The following is a 23527-nucleotide window of genomic DNA, read 5'->3' as shown; positions in this document are numbered from 1 at the left end:
AAGTGCAAAATATTTTATTGTTATGCTTAAAAAATAACCATTTCCCACAACTAAAGTGTGTACAGTGGTAACATTCTACAGAAAACTAGACTTACTCTCTACATATCTCAAGAAATTATTAAAATATGAGTAAATGTATACATAATGATTTAAATTACCTTTCTTCTTCTCGAATCCATACTGGAGTTTTGGGAATTTGTGCTTGAAAAAACTTAGATGCTTTATAACAAAAATTGCTGCAAAAAGACTAAAAAAGAAAATGTAAAAAACTAGTAAATTATTTATTCTTATTATGAAACATAACTGATGTACAGAAGACAGTATAAAAAGAAATGTTTTATAAATAAATAAAATGAAAAACCATGACTCTATCACCCAAGGTAAGAAATAAGTACCTTTGAAAGCCCGTGTGCCCCTCCTCAACTGCATCAATCTTCACATCCCCAGTGATAATAACCACTATCCTAAAGTTTGTGTTAATCATTCCCTTGCTTTTCTTTAATTTTATCACCTATATACACATATCCTTATAAAATATACCATTCAGTTTTGCCCATTTTTTAAACTTTATCTAAATGGAATCTTATTGTTTTGTATTTTTATCTTGCTTCTTTTGTTTAACACAATGCTTTTGGGATTCATTCATGTAGTTGTAGTTTATTCATTTTCACTGTGTATTACATTTCACTGTGTAAGTATGTTACAAATGAGTTATTTCCAATTTTCTAGCTATGAATGTTCTTATACGTATATACTGGTGCACATAGGTAAGAATTTCTCTAGGGTGTATACCAAGGAATAGAAAGGTTTGGTTATAAAGTATGTGCAAGTTCAGCTTTACAGATAATGCCAGTTTCTCAAAAATGTTGTACAAACGTTTACTCCCACAGCAGCATAAAAAGAATACCTAATAGTGTAAGATTTTTATAATTTTGCTAACCTAGGGGGCTGTGAAAACGTAAATCAATGTGTTTTTATTTGCTATTTGCCTGATTATTAATCAGGTTGAGTGTCTTTTCATAAATTCATTGGCCATTTAAGCTCCTTCTGTAAAATATCCAAGTTTTTGTCCATTCTTCTATTAGGTTGTTGGTCTTTTTCTTATAGATTATATATTCTGGATTTGAATCTGTGATATCTGAGTTACATGTGAGAAATATAACTTAAAACTTGTGGCTTATCTTTTCACTTTTTTGGAAACTTCTGGTGAAAAAGTTTTAATGTAGACAAATTTATCGATTTTTTCTCTATGGTCTATAATTTTCTGTCTTACTTAAGAAATCCTTCTCTACACCAAGTTTATAAAGGTATTCTCCCATACTGTATTTGAAAAATCTTGCCTTTTACATTTAGGTCTTTAATCTACCTAAAATTGATCTTTATATGTGAACTGAGGGAGGAATCAATTTCCATGTTTTCTGTATGGATAACTAATTGTGGCAGCAGCACCATTTATTGAAAAATCCATACTTTCTCCACTGATTTGCAATACTTCTATTGTCCTATATCAAGTGTGAGTCTGTTTCTGGCTCTCTCTTCTATTCATGATCTATTTGTCCATTCCTGTGCCAACATGCGCTTTCAACTTTTAAATGTTCAATTTAAATAGTACATAAAGTTTAGGCAAGAGTTTTAAAATCCTATTTTAAAATAAATGTGAAATTTTAGTACAGTTCTTTTCCAAAAAGCAAGACTTTAAAAGGCTATTTTTATAATTTTATTTAGTTTAATATTAAAAATTAACTGCCACACTGAAAAGAACCTATAAACTTACCTTTCTTTCAGTAATATCATAGACTTTATTGGTTTTGGTAGAAATTCTGTATTTCTGTTTTGGTACCTAAAGAAAAGAAAGTACAGTTTACAAAAAAAATTCAGATCATAAACATGAGCTTTATGTTACCAGATGAAGTCATCTATATATCACCTCTATGACCAATCCATGTCATTAATTCATGACCTCAGGTTTAATTTCTTATTCTTTCTACAAATTATTTTGCTAAATATAAAAATAAAAGCTTATATTAAAAAAAAAAAGTTCACTTACAATTCCCAGCTTCTTCTGACATATTGGATAACCACAGAGTTTGCTAATAGTACGCTCATCCACAACATCACTGTAGTGAGCAGACGTGATGAACATCCCCTACAATGAAACAAAGGGGCATTTCTCCTCAGATTAATGGAAAAGTTCATTTATCAGCTCTCTAAGCCTCATCTATCTCATCTGAAAACAGGAATAATACTAGTACCGACCTCATAGGTTTGAAGCTAGAATTAGAGGAGGAAGTAAAGGAAAAACAGAGAAGTATCTGACACATAGTAAGGACTCAATAAACATTAGCTATTATTTTAAAAAGACTTCTTTGTAAATCATATAGTTTATGAAATAATTCTGAAGCAGGAGGAAGAAGTGCTAAAGTGATTGCTGTATCAAAGCGAAATGATGAAAAATTATTTTTGCAATAGAATCTCTGCTTTTTAAATTTCCTTTCCTTTCTCCTCTTACGCATTATGAAGGCATAAAAAAAACCATTCAAAATTTTAATGTTTTAAACGTTAAGGAAAAAAACTAACTTTAATGCAGATTATAGCTCTCTGCATGTGTTAAGTCATAAATGATCCATATTTCAGGTTTTTAAAATATCAAAATTAAGACAATTACACTAACAAAAATAATCTTTTGTTACTTAAAATAGCACAACATGCAGAATACAAAAAAAAGTGCATTTTGATCACTAGTGGAAGGTGAGGAAAATCAAGGGAGATTAGCAGACTGGTTAAAAGAACTAAGATAAAGTGGTAAAATAAACGTTGTTTTTCACGAGTGCATTTTAAAGTCATTATACAATAGGTGATTACACCCTCTCCTCAGTTATCGACATGGTTAGGTTTCAAAGACCAGGTCGTTATGTGAAATTGGCATTATGCAAAAATGGAGGATGACAACATCACAGCCAAAATGGAGGATGACTACATCATTATATAACTGTCAAATAATATGATTACATAACTGCCAAATTACATCATCACATAACTGCCAAACCACTGAGTATCATGACCCAGCCAAGCTGACACATAACCTTAACCATCAAAGCCGGTGTTACTCTTGCCTTGTACCTTGGCATTCATTACTGCCAGACATATGTTGTTACTACACAAAATAGTGCGTAGTATACTTTTTACTATTGTCATAAATGCAAAATGTCGGAAACGAGATAGTCGATAAGTGACGAGAAGGTGTATTTTCAAATGCATGTTGCCTGTATCTAATGACGAGAATAGATTCAAAGCTTTTAATGATGCAAAGGAGTTTCAAGTTATACAGATTTAAAGATCTTATGCTACAAAAATAATAATTTGCCAACTTAATACATACACAGTCCTTCAGGAATTCTTCTGTAATATTCTCTTCTAAAAGCTGTTCAACAATACATAGAGCTTTTCTCTCAAATTCAATCTTTTTTCTCACAGCTGCTTCTAGTTCTGCTTTCCTAAAGTTTTAATGAAAAAGTTATTCTATGTATAAGCTATATCATGGCCAATTCCTCATTTTTTTAAATATAAAATTAACGTAACTCCCTATTTTGCCATTGAAGTTTACTTTTTTTAACGCTATTATTAATCCAATAATTTTCAAAAAGGAAACAAGCTACTTGTTGAAATGTATACACAGAAGCCTGCCATAACAACATGATTATTTGCAGGGCTCAGAACACAAGAAAGCATTTAGGGGTACCTATGAGTCAGAATCAACTTGATGGCAACAGGTTTGGTTTTTCTGGTTTTTTTATAGAAAAGAAAATGAGGTGAAATATTTTTGCTGGTTAGGGTTTATACTCTATCACTCCTATGTGTGTATGTAAAAAGGGAGGCTTTTCCTAACAAGGAGTCAGAAACCAGAATAAAGAGGAAAAAGACTTCAGCAATTCCCGTAAATAAAAATTTCTTTGTGTCAAGTCTCAAAAGTTGACTAATGGCTCAGTTTGACAGGACAGAGTCATATTTGCAAAGAGGTGTTTACCTACTTTTGTTGTAAAGGCTTATTAAACAACTATATTGCTATGAATATGTGGTTTAGAAAAATAAAAATTTTCCTAGGAAGGGCTGATCTTTATCCTGATACCAGTGGGAGGACTCTATCACTATTGCTGGCTCCCATTTATCATGAAACATAAAAGCAAAGGCTATCTGATCATAATGTAATCTAATGTAAACTGTAATATAATTACCTCCCATAATGTAATACAATGTAATCAATCAGTTGAAAATGGCATTTCCCTATGCTGTGTTCTGTCTCCAGCATATACATAAGTATTTTGGCACAACTTTACTTTGCATTCCTCCCATCGCCTGATCTACCACCCAAAAAATCACGTAAGCCAAGTCCTTGAAGTAAATCTGTGTGGGTGTGTATAAGACACACATACATTCATACCCTTACACACACACACACACACACACACACACACACACACACACTGATACATGTGTGTGTATGCACACATATTACATATTTTTCACTGGTTCTGTTTCTCTAGAGAACCCTAAGACAGTTCCTCAAATGATTTTAGTGTGCAAAAGGTTGAAAATCACTGCCCTAAGACCAAAGATATCAACCATCTTGGTGACTTATTTGCTTTTTTCCCGCCCTGGTTTCAATTTGCCTATCTAAACCTACCTTTCCTAACTTCCTGGACCCTCACTTGGCTCTACTAGCTTAAACCTAGAATGTACTCACCTTTTCACCCTATCTTCATGGATTTCTAAGACTTTAGACTCTAATTCCTTGCTTAGAGCAGTATGTTTTTCAAAAAAAAAAGAGAATTTGGAGGACTGACCCAGTATTGCCAACAATTTATTTTGACAAATGTTTTGTTAGGTGCTGTCAAGTCTAACCAGAACAAAGGAACTGTCAACACCACCAAAAAAAAAAAAAAAACCAAAATGACAGCAGTAAATTCATACCTATTAATAATTACACTGAATGTAAATGGCCTAAATGCACCAGTAAAGAGACAGAGAGTGGCAGAACGGATTTAAAAAAAAAAAAAAAAAAAAACCAAGATCTGTCTATATGCTGTTTACAAAAGACACACCTCAGACACAAAGATATAAACTAAAACTCAATGGATGGAAAAAAATATACCAAGCAAACAATAACCAAAAAAGAGCAGGGGGAGCAATATTAATCTCTGATAAAACAGACTTTAAAGTAAAATCCACTATAAAGCACAAAGAAGGGCACTATATAATGATTAAAGGGTCAACATACCAGAAGAACATAACCATAATAAACATATACGTACCCAAGGACAGGGCTCCAAAATACATAAAACAAACTCTAATAGCATTGAAAAGAGAAACAGACAGCTCCACAATAATAGTGGGAAACTTCAACTCACCACTTTCAGTGAAAGACAGACCATCTAGAAAGAAACACAATAAAGATACAGAAAATCTAAATGCCACAATCAATCAACTTGATATCAGAGATATATACAGAACACTCCACCCAAGAGCAGCCAAGTATACATTCTTTTCCAATGCACATGGAACATTCTCCAGAATAGAACACATTTTGGTCACAAAGCAAGCCTTAACAAAATCCAAAACATGAAAATAATAAAAAGTATCTTCTCTGATCATAATGCTATAAGAGTAGAAATCAGTAACAGAAACAGTAAGGAAAAAAAAGCAAATAAATGAAAACTGAACACCTTGCTTAACAACTACTGAGTTATAGAAGAAATCAAGGATGGAATAAAGAAATCACAGAATCAAACGAGAATGAAAACACAACTTACCAAAACCTGTGGGCCACAGCAAAAGCAGTGGTTAGAGGTCAATTTACAGCAATAAACGTACACATCAAAAAAAGAAGGGCCAAAATCAAAATGTTAATGCTACTACTCAAACAAATAGAAAGAAAGCAGCAAAAGAAGCCCTCAGGCACCAGAAGAAAGGAGATAATGAAGATCAGAGCAGAAATAAATGAAATAAAGAATAGAAAAACAATTGAAAAATCAAGAAGACCAAAAGTTGGCTCTCTGAAAAGACTGACAAAAATCAACAAACCACTGGCCAAACTGACAAAAGAAAAACAGGATAGGAAGCAAATCACCTGAATAAGAAATGAGACGGGTGATACCACAACAGACTCAACTGAAAAAGGACCATAACAGAATACTACAAAAAATTGTACTCTAACAAATTTGAAAACCTAGAGGAAATGGACAAATTCCTAGAAACACACTACCTAACTAAACTAACACAAACCGAGGTAGAAAAACTGAACAAACCCATAACAAAATAAGAGATTGAAGAGATAGTAAATAAACTCCCAATAAAAAAAAGCCCTGGTCTGGACGGCTTCACTGGAGAATTCTACCAAACTTTCAAAGAGCTAACACCAATACTACTAAAGCTATTTCAGAGCACAGAAAAGGAAGGAATACTTGCAAACTTATTCTATGAAGCCAGCGTAACTCTGATACCAAAGCCAGGCAAAAACACCACACAAAAAAGAAAACTACAGAACAATATCCCTTATGAACGTAGATGCAAAAATCCTCAACAAAATTCCAGCCAGTGGAATTCAACAACATATCAAAAAAATAATTCATCATGACCAAGTGGGATTCATACCAGGTATGCAGGGATGTTTCAACATCAGAAAATCAATCAACTAATACACCACATAAATAATACAAAAGAAAAGAACCACAAGATCTTATCAATTGATGCACAAAAGGCATTAGACAAAGTTCAACATCCATTCCTGGTAAAAACTCTAGCAAAATAGGCATAGAAGGGAAATTCCTCAACATAATAAAGGACATTTATACAAACCAACAACCAACATCGTTTTAAATGGAGAGAGACTGAAAGCATTCCCCTTGAGAACAGGAACCAGACAAGAATGCCCTTTACCACCAGTCTTATTCAACATTGTGCTGGAGGTCCTAGCTAGAGCAATAAGCAAGAAAAAGAAATAAAGGGTATCCGAATTGGTAAGGAAGAGGTGAAATTATTCCTATTTGCAGATGGTATGATCTTATACACAGAAAACCCCAAAGAATCCACAAGAAAGCTACTGGAACCAATAGAAAATTTCAGCAAAGTAATAGGATACAAGATTAACATAAAAAAAATCAGTAGGATTCCTCTACATCAACAAAGAGAACTTCAAAAAGGAAATCAACAAATCAATACCGTTTACAATAGTCCCCAAGAAGATAAAGTACTCAGGAATAAATTAACCAGGGACATAAAAGATCTATACAAAGAAAACTACAAAACACTACTTCAATAAACCAAAAGAGACCTATATAAGTGGAAAAACATACCATGTTCATGGATAGGAAGACTCAACATTGAGAAAATGTCAATTCTACCCAAAGTGATCTATAGATACAATGCAATCCCAATCAAAATTCCAACAGCAGTTTTAACTAGATAGAGAAACAAATCACCAACTTTATATGGGAAGGGAAGAGGCCCCAGATAAGTAAAGCATTACTCAAGAAGAAGAACAAAGTGGGAGGCCTCACACTACCTGATTTTAGAACCTATTATACCACCATGGTAGTCAAAACAGCCTTGTACTGGTACAACTGACACATAGACCAATGGAACAGAACTGAGAACCCAGACATAAATCCATCCACCTATGGGCAGTTGATATTTGACAAAGGCCGAAAGCCTGTTAAATAGGGAAAAGACAGTCTCTTTAACAAATGGTGCTGGCAAAACTGGATACCCATCTGTAAAAAAAAAAAAATGAAACAGGTCCCATACCTCACACTACAAACAAAAACTAACTCAAAATGGATCAAAGACCTAAATATAAAATCTAAAACCATAAAGATCATGGAAGAAAAAATAGGGACAATGCTACACGGCATAAATAGCATACAAACCATAAGGAACAATGCAAAAACACCAGAAGAGAAACGAGATAACTGGGAGCTCCTAAAAATCAAACACTTAGCTCATCAAACAACTTCACCAAAAAATTTTGGCTACAACATATCCGATAAGGGTTTAATCTCTAAAATCTACAAAATACTGAGACACCTCAACAACAAAAAGACAAAATTCAATTAAAAAATGGGCAAAGGATAAAGGATATGAACGGACACCTCACCAAAGACATTCATGCAGCTAACAGACACACAAGGAAATGCTCGCAATCACTAACCATTAGAGAAATGGAAATCAAAACTTCACTGAGATTCCATCTCACCCTGACAATACTGGCACTAATCCAAAAAACACAAAATAACAAATGTTAGAGAGGTTGTGGGAAGATAGGAAATCTTATGCACTGCTGGTGGGAAGGTAAAACGGTACAACCACTTTGGAAAATGGTTTGTTGCTTCCTTAAAAAGCTAGAAATAGAAATACCATATGATCTAGCAATTCCACTTGTAGGAATATAACCTAGAGAAATAAAGTCATCACACGAATAGACATAAGCACACCCATGTTTACTGCAGTACTATTCACAACCGCAAAAAGACAGAAACAACCTAAATGCCCAACAACAGATAAACAGATAAACAAATGATGGTGCATACACACAATGGAATACTATACAACCAATAAAGAACAATGATGACTTTGTGAAACATCTCACAACATGGATGAATCTGGAGGGCATTATGCTGAGTGAAATAAGTCAGTCACAAAAGGACACGTATCGTATGAGACCACTATTATAAGAACACTAGAAAAGGTTTACACACAGAAAAGAGCATTTTTGATGGTTACAAGGGTGGAGAGATTGAGAAAGAGGAAGCCACTAAGTAGATAGTAGACAAGAGTCAACTTCAGTGAAGGGAACGACAACACACAATATAGGGGAAGTCAGCACAACTAGACCAAAGCAACAGCACAGAAGTTTCCTAGACACATCCTAACACTTCAAGGGACCGAGTAACTGGGGCTGAGGCCTGGGGACCATAGTCTCGGGGGACATCTAGGTCAACAGGCATGACAAAGTTTATAAAGAAAATGTTCTACATCCCACTTTGGTGAGTAGCATCTGGGGTCTTATAAGCCTACGAGCAGCCATCTAAGATTCATCTATTGGTCCCATACCACTGGAGCAAAGGAGAATGAAGAAAACCAGACACAAGGAAAATATTAGCCCAAAGGACTAAAGGACCACATGAACCAGAGATTCCACCAGTCTGAGACCAGAAGAACTAGATGGTGCCTGGCTACCACTGACTGCCCTGATAGGGATCACAACAGAGAGTCCTGGGCAGAGCAGGAGAAAAATGTAGAACAGAATTCAAGCTCATATGAAAAGATCAGACTTACTGGTCTGACAGAGACTAGAGGAACCCCTGAAACTATGGCTCCCAGATGCTCCGCTAACCCATAACTGAAACCATTCCTGAAGCCCATTTTTCAGACAAAGATTAGACTGGCCTATAAAACCAAAAATAACACACGTGAGGAACATGCTTCTTCGTTCAATCAAATACACAAGACCAAATGGGCAGCTCCTGCCCAAAAGCAGGAAGAGAAGGCAGGATTGGAGAGGAACTGGACGAACAGACACATGGAACCTGGGACGGAAAAAATGGGGAGCATGCTGTCTCATTGTTGGACTGCAAGCAATGTCACAAAACAACATGTGTATAAATTTTTGAATGAGAAATTAACTTGAGCTGTAAACTTTCACCTAAAACACAATAAAAAGAAAAAAAAAAGAAATCAAACGACACATTGCATTGGGCAAATGTGCAGCAGAAGACTTCTTTGAAGTGTTAAAAAGCAAAGATGTCACTTTGAGGGCTTTGGTGCCTGATTCAAGCCATGGTATTTTCAATCACCTCATATGCATGCAATGAATAAGGAAGACTGAAGAAGAACTCATGCCTTTGAATTATGGTGTTGGCAGAGAACACTGAATATACCATGGACTGCCAGAAGAACAAAGAAATCTGTCTTGGAAGAAGTACAGCCAGAATGCTCCTGAGGAGCAAGGATGGGTGAAACTTTGTCTCATGTACTTTATACCTGTAATCAAGAAGGACCAGTCCCTGGAGGACATTATGCTTGGTAAAGGAGAGGGTCAGTGAAAAGAGGAGGACCCTCAAAGAGATGGATTAACACAGTTGCTGCAACAGTGGCCTCAAACAACAGTGATTGTGTGCAGGAGGACCAGGCAGTGTTTTGTTGTGTTGTACATGGGGTCACTATGAGTCACAACTGACTGGATGGCACCTGAGAAACAACAACGGTAGTTTTACTACAACTACTACTACTGCTAATACTAAACAACAGACAGGTTATGACGCTAACTCAGATTTTAATGTATTTCATTCCCCAGAACTCAGATTCAATAGTATCTTATATTACTTTCATATGTGGTCAATAGATGAGGTAACCTTAAACCATTCCAAGTACTCTGGACTAAGAATTATCCTCTAGAATGAAATTAGAAAGAATTAAAGTATAATAGAAAAGTCATCTATAGAAATGATTCACCTAAAAAAAAATTATTAACAAATAGGTAGCTATTTGGTAAGTACTGAGTCAGCTCTATCTAAATTCAAGTAATATCAGGTATACTGGGGCAGGGGGAGAGGAAGTATCTGGATCTGAGGACTGAACCTTAATATCTCTTGGACAACTCTTGAGATATCTATAAATAGCAATCCTACACCTCCCAAGCCCTCTCTTCCCTAGCTTAAACATCCCAACTCCTTCAACCATTCTTCATGGCTATGCTTTTTAATTGTAAAATAAAATACAGAAAATTCCAAACGTTATTATAAGGAAAACACCTTTGTAACTACTACCAAGGTCAAGAAACACACCTTTGCTAGCCAACCCAGAAACCTCTCCCTCCTTCTGATTCTTATTGTAATAATCATTTTGAGTTATTTTTATAGTTGTCTTATCCAAGTTATATCCCTAGACATTATAGCTTAGTCTTGTCCATTTTCTTTAATTTGATATGTCTTAATCTTTTAAGCTACAGGTTCTGTCTCCATCTTTTTCTTTTTTGTAACAATTTATCCATTGAAGAACCTGGGACATCTGACCTATAGAATCTGGATTTTGCTCATAGCATGCTCACAGTGCCATTAAATACGTTCCTCTCCATTTCCTGCATACTAGTAACTGGATTCAGAGTTTGATCAGAATCATCCCTTTGGTAAGACTATAAGTGGTGTTAATTCTCTCATCAGGAAACTAACCAGTTGCCATTAAGTTGATTCTGACTCTTGGCGACCCCATGCGTGACCTTTCACAATCAGATTGCCTCCGGGAGCGTTTGAACCTCCAACCTTTCAGTTAGTAGTTGAAAGCTTAACCATTTGTGCCACCTAGGGAGCTAGGAGTTGCCAAATAGTGACATTCTGATTCTACCATTTCTTTTTCATTTTTTAGTTGCAATACACTTATAAAGAACCACTTCCCCTCAACAACCATTTGGCTGCCTCCACGGATTTTTAACTGTATCATCATCCTGGGTGATACGCTCAAAATACATTTCAGCTAATCTATATTCCTCAAAAATGAATATAATCTCAGGTTTGTGGTCAGATCAGTGTTGGGCAGAGTTGCAAATTATCACCATTACCAACATTAATTAAACTTTACTCTTGCAATATTTCCTAAAGCCCAGCCAGTAAAATCATGTTGTTCCACAGGGAAAACTCTCCGAAACAGAGCTCAGATCCATCTACTTTCTCCATTTCCAGGTGACCACCATTTCTGACTTCTTAAAACTACTTTATAACTTAAATTCCATCATTTGTTACTTAACGTTTTCTCATTTGCACTTCCACCAAAAATCTAAATTACTCATTTACCAACCAGGTGCTGTCTGAACAGGATCCTGCCTCTAACCTCTTCCTATACCCCTTTCCTCCCTTGATCAGAATGCTGCACAGCACTCTAGCCATTTCTCCTTTTTTTCTCTCTCTCTCTTTTTTATTTCTTTTAACTCTGCAAAACAACCTTTTTTTTTTTTTACAAAGACCAATAATGGGTAGCACAAAGTGAAAACACTATCCCTTCCAAAAGATTCACATATAAATTGTGTATAAGATTAGAATAATTCTAAATAAAAACCAGTGGATCCCCTCCTTCCTCTCCTAAGCCACCTTCATAGTTTTACATTTCAACTTTCAGACTTAATTTCTCTCACTTTTAAGGATGATTAGCAAGCTGTGATCTGTACCAGATGGGGTAAGTCAGCACAAGATTGTCACTGAAAGCCAGGCCCTTGAGAACTAGGCTGGGGGGGAACCTTGAGAATTTGCTGGCCCCAACACACATCAGGGTTTGTGTCCAACTCTTCGGCCCTCAGAGACTCTCTAGTGAGGAAGGCCCAAGCCACGTGACAGCAAGCAACGCTTCCACAAACCAAAGGATGCATGTCTCCTTTCTTTGAACTGGTCAAGCTCTTTCTTGTCTCAGGGCCTTCAAACATATTGTCACCCCTGGCTAAAAGTCATTCCTCACTAGTCTTTGTCTGGTTAACTCCTACTTAGCCTTCAGGTATCAGTTTAATTATTACTTCTTCAGAGAAGCCTTTCCCTGAACCCCCACAGCCACTCTTTCCACCAGCTCCCAGCTAAAATGTACTCCCATTATTAGTTGTTCCTCATAACATCATAGTCTTTTCCTCTACCACTTACCACGATTTGTAATCATACGTTTACTTGCGATAATTTAATTGGTGTCTCTCTCTTCCATTAGACAAGAACTACGGTGTATCATTCTGTTCAACATCATATTCTTAGGGCCTAATACAGGTCTGGCACATCTTACACTCAGTAGATAACCTTTGAATGAATGAATGAGTGAAGACTAAAACCAACACAAGATTAGTGTGTCTTCATAGTGAGAAATTCTAGATATGTGTTTTAATCTTCTTCATAGGCAAGGCATATTCTAGAAATCTTTTGAGACAGGTGATAATATCTTGCTTTTTCACAATCCAAGAGATAGTGCAAGACAACTTTTTGATGAAAATCTGGAACTGATATAAACAAAGAACAGAAAAGACTTCTTGGAGTGATAAAACGAGAAGTTTGCACAGTAAGTCTCTGGCATAGCAATAAAGAGCGCATGTACCTGAAGAGGTGGAAAAGGAGTATCAGGTTAATTCAGGCATGTTTATTCTCATAAACATCTTTCTACAGATACTCATACCTTCATCAGCAGCCTAAAAATCTCTGGTTTAGTCTGGAACAGTCAATGTGAGAATTTATAGTGCTTCTCAGACTTCCACTTTCCCTCTTCTAATAATTTTCTCTACAGTAGTACCCATTATAGTTTTAAAAAATGGCTCACTTAATATGAGATAGGTAAGTGAATGCAGTTGTCCAAGAAGTTCTCATACCTCTTAGAAGCATCTTCTTGTTTGGAGGCTCTTGTGTGTTTGGTACCTACAATTAAAAAAAAAAAAAAAAGTAGGTCAAGTCTGCACAAACACATTAGACACAGGGCAGATTCCTGTCCAAATAACTCAAACTGTAGACCATCTTTTCCACACATTTCATTTCTAATCCTGTATGTAAACCAAAATCAAATGGGAAGAGAAAGTTTTTGTAAATTAATTATTCCCTAATTTTTCTCGGTTAAAATGTTATCCTTTGGGATTGAATTTTCTCATGTATCAGAGTTGCACGATCCCCCGTGGGATAACCATTAGGCACTGGGCTGCTAACCTTGACAGTTCGAACCCACCCAGCCTCTCCATGGGAGAAAGACCTGGCGATTTGCTTTTGTGAAGATTACAGCCAAGAAAACCCTATGGAAGCAGTTCTACTCTGTCACAAGGGGTAGAAAACGACTTGAGAGCACCCAATAACAACATCAGAATAGCTTACTTAAGCCCTTCTGAAAATCTGAGTTCTGGGGCAATCTTTTCCTGTCTCCTTCATGTTCGCCCTCTGGCTGGGGATAACGGGCGGGACTGACACCTCAAAGGACCAGAGAACCAAAGCAGCAGCACTTCTGTAGGAGACAGAGGGCTGGGGTCCGAGGTCAGCTGCGCACAGCTTGCCGTCGCTGCCCTGGGCACTTGCCCACCTCTGAGGCTGGGGTCAAACCACGCTGGAAAAAATCTTGGCACACTCATGTAAAAAGCGCTGGGGTCTGGACGGGAGAGCTTGCGCAGAAGGTGCAAGGACAAGGGTGGGAAGCTCTGGGCCTCCCGATGAGGAGACCCTCTCCCCTGGGGCAGCCTTTCGGGAGCGCCCCGCGCGCCTCCGTGTGGAACTCTGTTGGGGCTCAGGTGCTAGGACCCAAATGTGGCAAGAGCCCTTGTTCTTACCTGCGGCCTTAGAGTAGGCGCCCGGAGCCCGGGCCTTGCGGCCCGGCGAAAGCGGACCGACCCAGTCAGCCATAGGGGTGCGTCGTCAGAGGGGCGGACCGGCGCCGGCGTCTCTCCCCGAAGCCCCGCCCCCCTTACGTACGCGGGGCGGGGCCGAGAGAGCGGCCTGTGCGGCCCGTGGAGCGGAGGAGGGGACTTAGAGTGACGGGAGGCTGGGCGGGTAAGTGGACGTGCTAGGGGATCCCGGGCAGCTGGGACTCGCGGGTGGGTCGTGAGGTGCAGAGCTCCCTGCGCCGCGGGCACACGGGCCCGCCAGGTGGTGGGGGCCGAACGCCAAGGCGAGCAGGAATCGGAGAAATGGCTTCCCTTGGATGCTGCCAGCACGCGCGCTGCAGTTTAATCCGCCCTCGAGCGCGCCGCCGTGTGGACCAGGAGGACCCGTGCCCCTACTGTGGGGCTGGGGCCGGGCCTTCCTGCCGGGGGAAACGATGGTCTGCGGGACCGCCGGCTGCCTGGTCTCCAAGTTATAAAGTGATTACGGTGACCAAATTGATTATTTTGGCGACTGCAACTCTTAGAGAGAGCAGTGTCACCGCCAATACTTGGGATGGGGGCCATCTGATCCTTTACTTCCTTTGGATGAGTTAGATGTGTTGCACTCAAAATTTTTGTCGAGCGGGACATTCAAAAAGAAAAAATGCCCAAATAATTATAACTTGGATTTCAGGCCCACCTTTTGGGAATTTTTTCAAAAAAGAAAATTTCACCTTATTTAAAAAACCGTTTATATAGTTCATATTTGCCCTACTTCTTGGGTGTGCTCTAGAGGAGTTTTGTTTTGTTTTTCATCTTTCAAAACAGTGCTTCTAGAACACTTTTAAATACAACAGAAAAAAAAATGCAATATGTTTAAAAAAATTTTTTTTTAGTTTTCTTAAGCTAACATATTAACTTTTAGTAATAACATTTTCAGCTTTAAAACTTTCCATTTTCTTTATTGTGTTTGCTAATGATGCATCAGAATCAAACAGCTTCTGAATACTGCAATGTAATAGTACTGACAGTTAAGAGTGTGTTTTGTATTATTACATTTCAGCATCAGGACTAGGGGAAAAAACTAGAAATGGCTGTGGAGGAGCTTCAGTCCATAATAAAGAGATGTGTAAGTAATTTTTTCTTTTTAATTACATTTCAGGTCACTCAGATTGTTTATCTTTTTTAATCTTTGCTTTTTTTCAACTGTGAATAAATAACATGAGGGCAGGAAGGCAGACTGGATTATTTCTCCAAGTGACATACTTATCTAAACAACCTTTTTAATTTTAATACTGATCCTGTTCATAGATTTCTTTGATAAAGTAGATTTCAGTATCATTCATTACAAATATTTATTAGGGTCATCCTAATTTTCGTATTGTATTTATGTGTAACTTACCTAGAATTCAAACAGATTTCTCTTTTTTCACAGAAATAAATCAAGTAGTTTTTGTATTGAACTTTTATTTGTGTATGTGTTTTTTTTTGCCAGCAAATCCTAGAAGAACAAGACTTTAAAGAAGAAGATTTTGGCCTATTTCAGTTAGCAGGCCAAAGGTGCATAGATGAAGGGCATATAGACCAGCTATTAGAAATTATTCAAAATGAAAAAAATAAGGTAAGTGCTATCTTTGTGTGTACTTTTCATTTTTACTGGGAAGAGAAAACTACATGATGCTATTATTCATCTATTCATTTATCTATCAAACATCTAAGTATCAATTAGGAACAAAGTATAGTAGAAACTGTGAAAGACAAAAAAGAATTAGACTTACTCATATGTTTTAAGGTGCTCGTAGTCTGGTAGAAGAGAGAAATAGGTAAACTACTATCAATAAAGAGGCAGAATAAATGAAATAAGTGCTGTAGTGGAAGTAGAAGTAAACCTCTTTAGTAGGAACAGGGATTACTTATGATTTAGAGGATCCAAGAATGGCATTTAAATCATTAATTTACATAATATACACCTCACGCAGGTTAGATACTCATTTTTGGTGACCAGCAAATTATCTTGATTGATGGAAAACCAAATTTTAAGCAAAGCAATATTTTGTATATGTATGTAGAACCTGAAGAAGCCCTGATGGTGCCTGGTGGCACAGTGGTGAGGGCTCAACTGCTAACTAAAAGGTTGGTTCAAACTTACCAGCTGCTCCAAGGGAGAAAGATGCGGCAGTCTGCTTCCGTAAAGATTACAGCTTTGGAAACCCTATAAGACAGTTCTGCTCTGTCCTGTAGGGTCACTGTAAGTCAGAATCATCTTGTCAGCAACGAGTTTGACATAAAATATCATCTAGCTATGATAGTCTGAGAAATCATTCTTTACAGTGGAAATGGGTCTTGTTTGTGGATCAGGGACAACTTTTTCCTGGGACACAGTGTTAGAGACATACTGCCAAATTTTGTGTCTTCGGACTGCCCTTCTTATGAATGCAAGGTCACTGGGGGGTGCAAATGGATTGTGCTTGACAGCTAACCTGAAGGTTGGCAGTTTGAACCCACCCAGAGGTACTGCAGGAGAAAGGCCTGGTGATCTGCTTCTATAAAGATTACAGCCAAGAAGATCCTATGTAACAGTTATACTCTGTAACACATGGGGTCACCATGATTGTAATTGACTCAATGGCAATGGGCCTGGGATGTTTTAGTTGTTCTTATGAGTGCAAGGAAGACTATCTATTTTCCTAAGAATGTGCTCTTGTTTTCATTTATAATACTATTTATTTATACAAAAGTTTTCTTTGTTGATATCACAGTCTAGTCATGCTAGTCTGTAACTATATATATCCACGACACCTTGATTGAATTTGGGGGGCCTCTTAAAGCTTTGTAATCACATATTGTAGAATTTCTTAATCAGCAATTCAAAGGGCTTATCCCTTAATTTTTTCTTTTTTTAGCAAAAATAGGACATTTTATTTAATATATTTGTTTTTGATCTGTATGTATGGTACCTTTGTAGCCCCAACTAAAGTAAATTTTGTGTTTTTTTTACACTTCTTGGTTTCATTTATTGAGTATTTACTATGTGCCAGTCAGAATCAACTCGGCAGCAATGGATTTAAATGCCTTTTTAAGTGCTCTGCATCTGTCAACTCATTAGCTTCTCCAGAGTCTAAATTTGCTTTGTAGGTAAGGAAATGGAATCCCTGTGCAGCCTGGTGTCAGAGCTGTTAACCACTTTGTTCTACTCAGGTTAGCACCATGTAAGCACTTGGCATGAATGTTTTGCGTAGAATAAAGGGGACCAATTGATTGTGGGAGTGAGAGAGGGTAAGGTGTCAAAGACGTCTGGGTTTCTAGCCTCTGAGAGGATAATACATGATATCCTGAACAGAAAAAGGCAACCCAAGGAGAGGAAAAGATTTTCTGAAAGGAGACAAGTGATTTTACTTTTGGGAGTCTTGAATTTAAAGTGCAGCAGGTACTTGGAAAGTACGGTTTGGAGTTCAGTAGAGAAATAGATTTAGATGTAGTAGATTTGTGAGTAACTATTAGAGATTAGGAGCCCTGGTGGTGAAGTGGTTAAGAGTTCAGGCTGCTAACCAAAAGGTCGGCAGTTGGAATCCACCAGCTGCTCCTTGGAAACCCGATGGGGCAGTTCTGCTCTGTCCTGTAGGGTCGCTGTGAGTTGGAATCGACTTGACAGCGCACAACAGCAACAATTAGAGATTAGGTCAACTGGTGGTGCAAGTGGTTTACTCTCAGCTACTAACCAAAAGTGGCTCACATCCCCCCAGTGGCACTGTGGAGGAAATGCCTAGTGATCTGCTTCTGCAAGATTACAGCCAAGAAATCTTTAGAGTGTAGGTCCACTCTGAAGCACGTGTGGTGGTCATGAATCAGAATTGGCTTGACAGCAATGGGTTTGGTTTGCTGGTGGTGGTGTTGCCGTCGAGTTGATTCTGACTGATGGCAACCCTATGTATACAGAGTAGAACTGCTCCATAGGGTTTTCAAGGCCATGTGACCTTTCAGAAGCAGATCACCAGGCCAGTCTTCCGAGGTGCCTCTGGTGGGTTCAAGCCACCAACCTTATGGCTAGTAGTTGAGTGCTTAACCGTTTGCATCACCCAGGGACTCTAGGGTTTGGTATTAGAGATTAAGTAATTGAAGGATGTAGGGGGCGGGGAGAATTTGCCTGAGTTCACAGAAAAGGGCGGAAGAGAAGCCCAGGAATCCCTTATTTAAGGAGCAGGTAGAGAGGAAGAGGCCTGCCGTGAAGATAAGGGTCAGTATGGCATCAGTGAGGCAGAGGGAGAAGGGAAGTGAAACTAAATTGTTCTTTAGGTATTACATGCCTGAGTGTTTTATTTTTAGCATGCTTCTAAATAGCTAATGCCACAGATTTAAGCACAGTGTGGCTTAGTCTTAATAGCTTGAGAATCACTTTTATAATGTATGTTCTGCTAAATGTAAAGGTTCACATATTGATAAGACAATGTTTAAAACTGACTGCAACTTGGTTTTCTTGCCAGGTGACACTATCTTAATCAAGATTTACTATTGCTCTGCTTTGTGTGCAACATTAAAAACAAAACAAAGCCTTAGGGCATATGAATAGTAGTTTGTCCCAAGGCACTATGGTGCAGGGTTTCTCAACCTTGGCACTATTGATACTTTGAAGAGGATAATTCATTGTTGTGGGGGGCTGTTTTACGCATTGTAAGGTATTTAGCAGCAGCCCTGGTTTTTACCTGCTAGATGCCGGTAGCACTCCCCACCCCCAGTCATGACAATTAAAAATGTCTCTAGACATTGCCAAATGTCCCCTGGAGCAGAGGCAAAATCACCCCTGGTGGAGAACCACTGTTATAGTGGAAAGCTCGAGCTTTGGAGCTGGATAGACTTACATGCGAATCCTGGTTCTGCCTCATTTTTGTTGTTGGACATTGGCATGTCATTAATCACTAAGCTTTGGCTGTAAATTGGGGATAATAGTCTTCCCCCATAGGGTTGTTAGTGTTAAATAGGGTTGCTTGTGGGTAGTCAGGAAGTGTTTAATCCTCTTCCTCATAACTATTTACCACCCTCCTTTCCTCTAAACTAAAGCCATGAGGCATTTAGATAGTGACTGGTTACCTTGTAGCTGAGATTATGTTTGTGAAGTATTTTATCAAAATTCTCTTCTTCAGCTCGTATATACAAAATCTCACTCAAATCTGGGATTCCTATTATAGTTATTAATTATTCTTTAGAGAATCTCTTATACAAGTAGACTTATGGAAAAGGAAATAAGTGCTTAGTTGGAAAAGTAGGGTCCTCTGGGAACTAGTTAAGTTTAAAAAGCTTGTATAGGATTATTTAATAAGTAATGGTAGGATAAATATTTAATAATTTGGAAAAATTAATAACCTAACAACATAATATATTCTTAAGTAGTAAAAACCGAAATATTAAACTCAAGCCACGCACAAAATAGAAGAAAACAGAACAGAGTATCAGATCTGCTCGGGGCATTTGGCAATGTCTGGAGACATTTTTAATTGTCATGACTGGAGGGAGGGGGTGTGATCAGTATCTAGCAAATAGATGCAAAGGATGCTGCTAGACATCCTACAATGCATAGGACAGTCCCCCAAAACAACAAATCTCTGGATAATCTGTCAAGCTTAAAAGTAGTAGACATCATTCATCCAATATTTATTGAACACCTACTTTGTACCGTGCCCTACTCTAGATGTTTAAATAGGTACATCAGTGAACAGAAATCACTGCCCGTATAGATCTTAAATTCTAATGAAGATAGATATATACTTGATAAATTATGTAGTATATTAGTAAGTGATAAATGCTATAGAGAAAAATAAAGCAGGGTAAGGGAGATGGGCCATGCTGAATGAAAATTGTACAGAGGTTTGAAGGAAGCAGGGATGTAAACTATGGGACTGTCTGGGAGTGTTCCAGACAGAAGAAATAGCCAGTATTAAAAGAATATTCAGAGAGATCAGCTGAGCTGAATTATCTCCTCTTTGGTAAAAAAAAAAAAAAGAATGATTGTTTTGTGATTTGTTTTAAAAAAATCAGTTTATATCTTCACTTTATGCCATATTCCCAACATAAATATTATTGGAAAAAAAGGTGAGATATAGTTTTAAAAAAAAAATTAAACGAATAGTTATAAATCTTTAAAGGATGCAGTCCATTTTAGATTTAAAAATAGTACAAGAGAGAACAAAGAAAAAATTTATGTATTTGGCTACATAAAAAATAAGGACAACCAAAAAACCAAGTAATTATTTGTCATAAATAAAACTAAGTTAATATTCTTGACATGTAGGGAGCTCCTGCAGATTGATAAGACAAACACTAAAATGTCCTATTGATAAATGAGCAAAGATGTGAACCGATGGTATTTCCTCTTTTGTGAACTACGTGTTCACGTACCATTGCAAATTCCATTGATAGTTCTCTAGGATATGTTAAACCTCTTGCCTTTGTGCTTTTGCTGTTATATACTGCTGAATGTATTTCACACCTGTCTATGCCTGACAAACTTCTCTATTTCTCCAGCAAATCTTAGCTATCACCTCTTCTGGGAAGCCTTTCCTGCCTTCCGCAGGTGGAGGTGACTATTCTGCTATACCTTGTACTCTTTATTATTTTATCAGACTGGCAGCAGGGAGAGGGTGTTGTATGTGCCTCTTTGTCTTCTTACTAGATCTGTTTTTTTAAGAACACTAGAATGTAAACTCCATGGGAATAGAGATCTTATATGATGTGTTCCTTGCTTTATTTCTGGCACCTATAATATTCTAACATCTGACAAATAGTACAAGTGGTCCTCATTATGCATTAATTCTGTACAGTATTTGCAAATCCACCTACTTGCTAAAATTTAGTGGTAACCCCAAAATCAATACTTGCAGCACCTTCATGGTTATTCACAGACATGCACAGAGTAGTGAGAATTTTGAGTTACCCAGGGGACACGTTCCTGGCTGAGGTCACACGAAGCGGCGCTCCGCCTTCTGTTTCAGCTCTCTTACTGTAAACAAGTGTCTGTTTCTTGGTCTGTTTAATGCCACATTTTTTCACATTTTTGTGCTTTTTGTTGGTGATTTTGTTTAAGATGGCCCCCCAAAATAGTACTGAAAGTGCTTTGTAGTGTTCTAAGTGCAAGAAGGCAATGATGTGCCTTACGAAGAAAATATGTGTGTTAGATAAGCTTTGTTCAGGCATGAGTTATGCGATTGGCCATGAGTTCAATTTGGATGAATCAACAATATATATTAAATAAGATACCTTTAAACGGAAACACACGTAAAACTTTTGTGACCAGAAGCTCACAGGAACCTAGCCCTGTATTGCCCCTAGGAATAGTGGTTCAGGAGTCACTAATTCAGTGTTCATGGTGACTTTATAGTATATAACTACTACAAATAATGAGAATTGACTATATATGTTTGGTAAATACTGATGAGTTGAAGTGGGTTAGTTTTGATAATGAGTGTGAATCACTAATTAAAAGGATAAACCTTTACTTGTGTAGAGTATGCATTTCAAAATATCTTTGATGATATAAGCAAATTATATGTAGGAGAGGAAATTAATAAAGTGGCATCCCCTCCTTTTACATAAATTACAATGATTATAATACTTTATATTTAGAAAATTCCCAAGGAACTTTAAAAGGTTCACGACCATTGGTTTGATTTCTTTCTGGTTCAGGGGAGCAAAATTCTCTGGAAGTCAAGTACTTGCTCATGTTAAGCAAATTAACATGCTTGCTGAAAATAGAGGAACTATTTCAATCCTGGGAAAGACTTGACTTACCTGATAAAAAGTAAAGGCCCATTTGCCTTTCCTTAGTAAAAGTATTAGACTGTTTGTATGTGTTCATAATCTATTAGCAGCTGTATTAGTCTACTAGGGCAGCCGTAACAAAGTACCTCAAAGTGGGTGGCTTAAAACAACAGAAATATATTCTCCCACAGTTCTAGAAGCTAGAAGTCTGAATTTTGGGTGTCAGCAGGGCCATGCTCTCTCCAAGGCTCTAGGGAAAGATCTTTTCCAGCTTCTGGTAACCCAGATATTTCTTGACTTGTGGTAGCTTCCCTTCACTCTTTGTCTCTGTTGTCACATGGCCATCTTCCCTCTGGAACTGTCTCCGTGTCTCTTCTCTTTTTATAAGGACAGTAGTCATATAGGTGTAGGGCCCACCCTATTCCAGTGTGACCTAATGTTAACGGATTACATTTGCAAAGATCCTATTTTCACGTAAGGTCATATTCACTAGTACAGGGGATAAGACTTTAACATATCTTTTTTGGGACACAATTCAACCCATACCAGCAGCCAACACTAGAAGGTTAGTGGTAAAATGTCATAGGCCTCACTTTCTTCACGTTTCCTATTTCAGAGAAAATTCTAAGCTCCTCCAAGTTAGGAAAGCACACAGAGCCCTACTGATGGCAGTGTTTGCTTTACTCTGAAAATGTTTTTCAGATCATCATCAGAAATATGGGCTGGAATCTTGTTGGTCCAGTTGTTCGATGCCTCCTATGGAATGATAAAGAAAGTGATAAAAGAAAAGATTACCTTCTGATGCTTGATTTATTGGTAAAGGTAAGTTAATGAAACTAGGTTCTCTTTTCACAACACACAATATTTTATGATTCCTTTTAATGTTCAGAGCTTTTATACTTGTTGTTTGGTACGAAAGCATTTAACTCATGAAAATACACCCAGGAGGGAACTCTTTGGAGAAGAAGGCCCAGCTTACAGATTGGATGGTGATTACATTTCAGTTTCTCAGATTTGCTGGATATAAAAATTATCTAACCTCATCTCAAACCCACTGATTCCGAGAGAGACCTGGGAAGCTATACTTTTGACAAGTATCCCTTATTGTACAGATGTGGAATTCAAGGCTTAGAGGGGTAGTTTAAGACCATACTGATACTTTAGAAACAGTAGAACTAGAATCAAATCTCATTGCTTGATCCTCTGTGGTACAGTCTCTAAAATAATATGAAAAACCTAGAATGCAAGTGATCACAATGGGAGTAGGAATAGGAAGTAGAACACTAATCAGTTGTGACTGACAGCCTTAGAAAGACCTTGTTTAAAGGTTAGTAGGGTCACTATGAGTCGAAATTGACTTGACAGTAATGGGTTTGGGTTTTTTTTTTTTTTTCTTTACCACTGCGCCACCAGGGCTCCAGGACTATAATT

At 37.6% G+C, this 23527-nt stretch overlaps 2 protein-coding genes across 12 annotated transcripts in view; one reads left to right on the top strand and one right to left on the bottom strand.

Annotated features, from left to right (window-relative positions):
- The window catches only part of RPAP2 (RNA polymerase II associated protein 2), a 102139-nt gene extending 87738 nt beyond the window's left edge, over window positions 1-14401 (bottom strand). For 5 of the 6 annotated variants that reach the window (XR_002824480.1, XM_023733433.1, XM_023733434.1 and 2 more), the window contains exons 1-6: window positions 14315-14401; window positions 13379-13424; window positions 3380-3494; window positions 2048-2146; window positions 1775-1840; window positions 159-247 (exon numbers count right to left, since the gene is read on the bottom strand). Coding sequence is in view for 5 of the 6 variants with exons in the window: in XM_023733433.1 (XP_023589201.1) it covers window positions 159-247; window positions 1775-1840; window positions 2048-2146; window positions 3380-3494; window positions 13379-13424; window positions 14315-14387 (488 nt within the window). In the remaining variant the exon portion in view is untranslated. The remainder of the gene's footprint in view (window positions 1-158; window positions 248-1774; window positions 1841-2047; window positions 2147-3379; window positions 3495-13378; window positions 13425-14314) is intronic. The other variant, XM_023733436.1, reaches the window with a different exon arrangement.
- A 49-nt stretch (window positions 14402-14450) lies between these two features.
- Window positions 14451-23527, top strand: part of GLMN (glomulin, FKBP associated protein) — a 45045-nt gene continuing 35968 nt past the window's right edge. For 5 of the 6 annotated variants that reach the window (XM_004378737.2, XM_023733428.1, XM_023733430.1 and 2 more), the window contains exons 1-4: window positions 14451-14534; window positions 15411-15476; window positions 15843-15968; window positions 22799-22918. In XM_004378737.2, coding sequence (XP_004378794.1) covers window positions 15438-15476; window positions 15843-15968; window positions 22799-22918 — 285 coding nt within the window. In that variant the 5' untranslated portion in view covers window positions 14451-14534; window positions 15411-15437. Of the gene's footprint in view, window positions 14535-14826; window positions 14846-15410; window positions 15477-15842; window positions 15969-22798; window positions 22919-23527 lie in introns of those variants that run through there. The other variant, XM_023733427.1, reaches the window with a different exon arrangement.

Source organism: Trichechus manatus, unplaced genomic scaffold, assembly GCF_000243295.1.
Source record: "Trichechus manatus latirostris isolate Lorelei unplaced genomic scaffold, TriManLat1.0 scaffold00058, whole genome shotgun sequence".
Classification (NCBI taxonomy): Eukaryota; Metazoa; Chordata; class Mammalia; order Sirenia; family Trichechidae; genus Trichechus; species Trichechus manatus.
The sequence above is the reverse complement of the archived record's forward strand: the minus strand, read 5'-3'. Positions and strand labels throughout refer to the sequence as shown.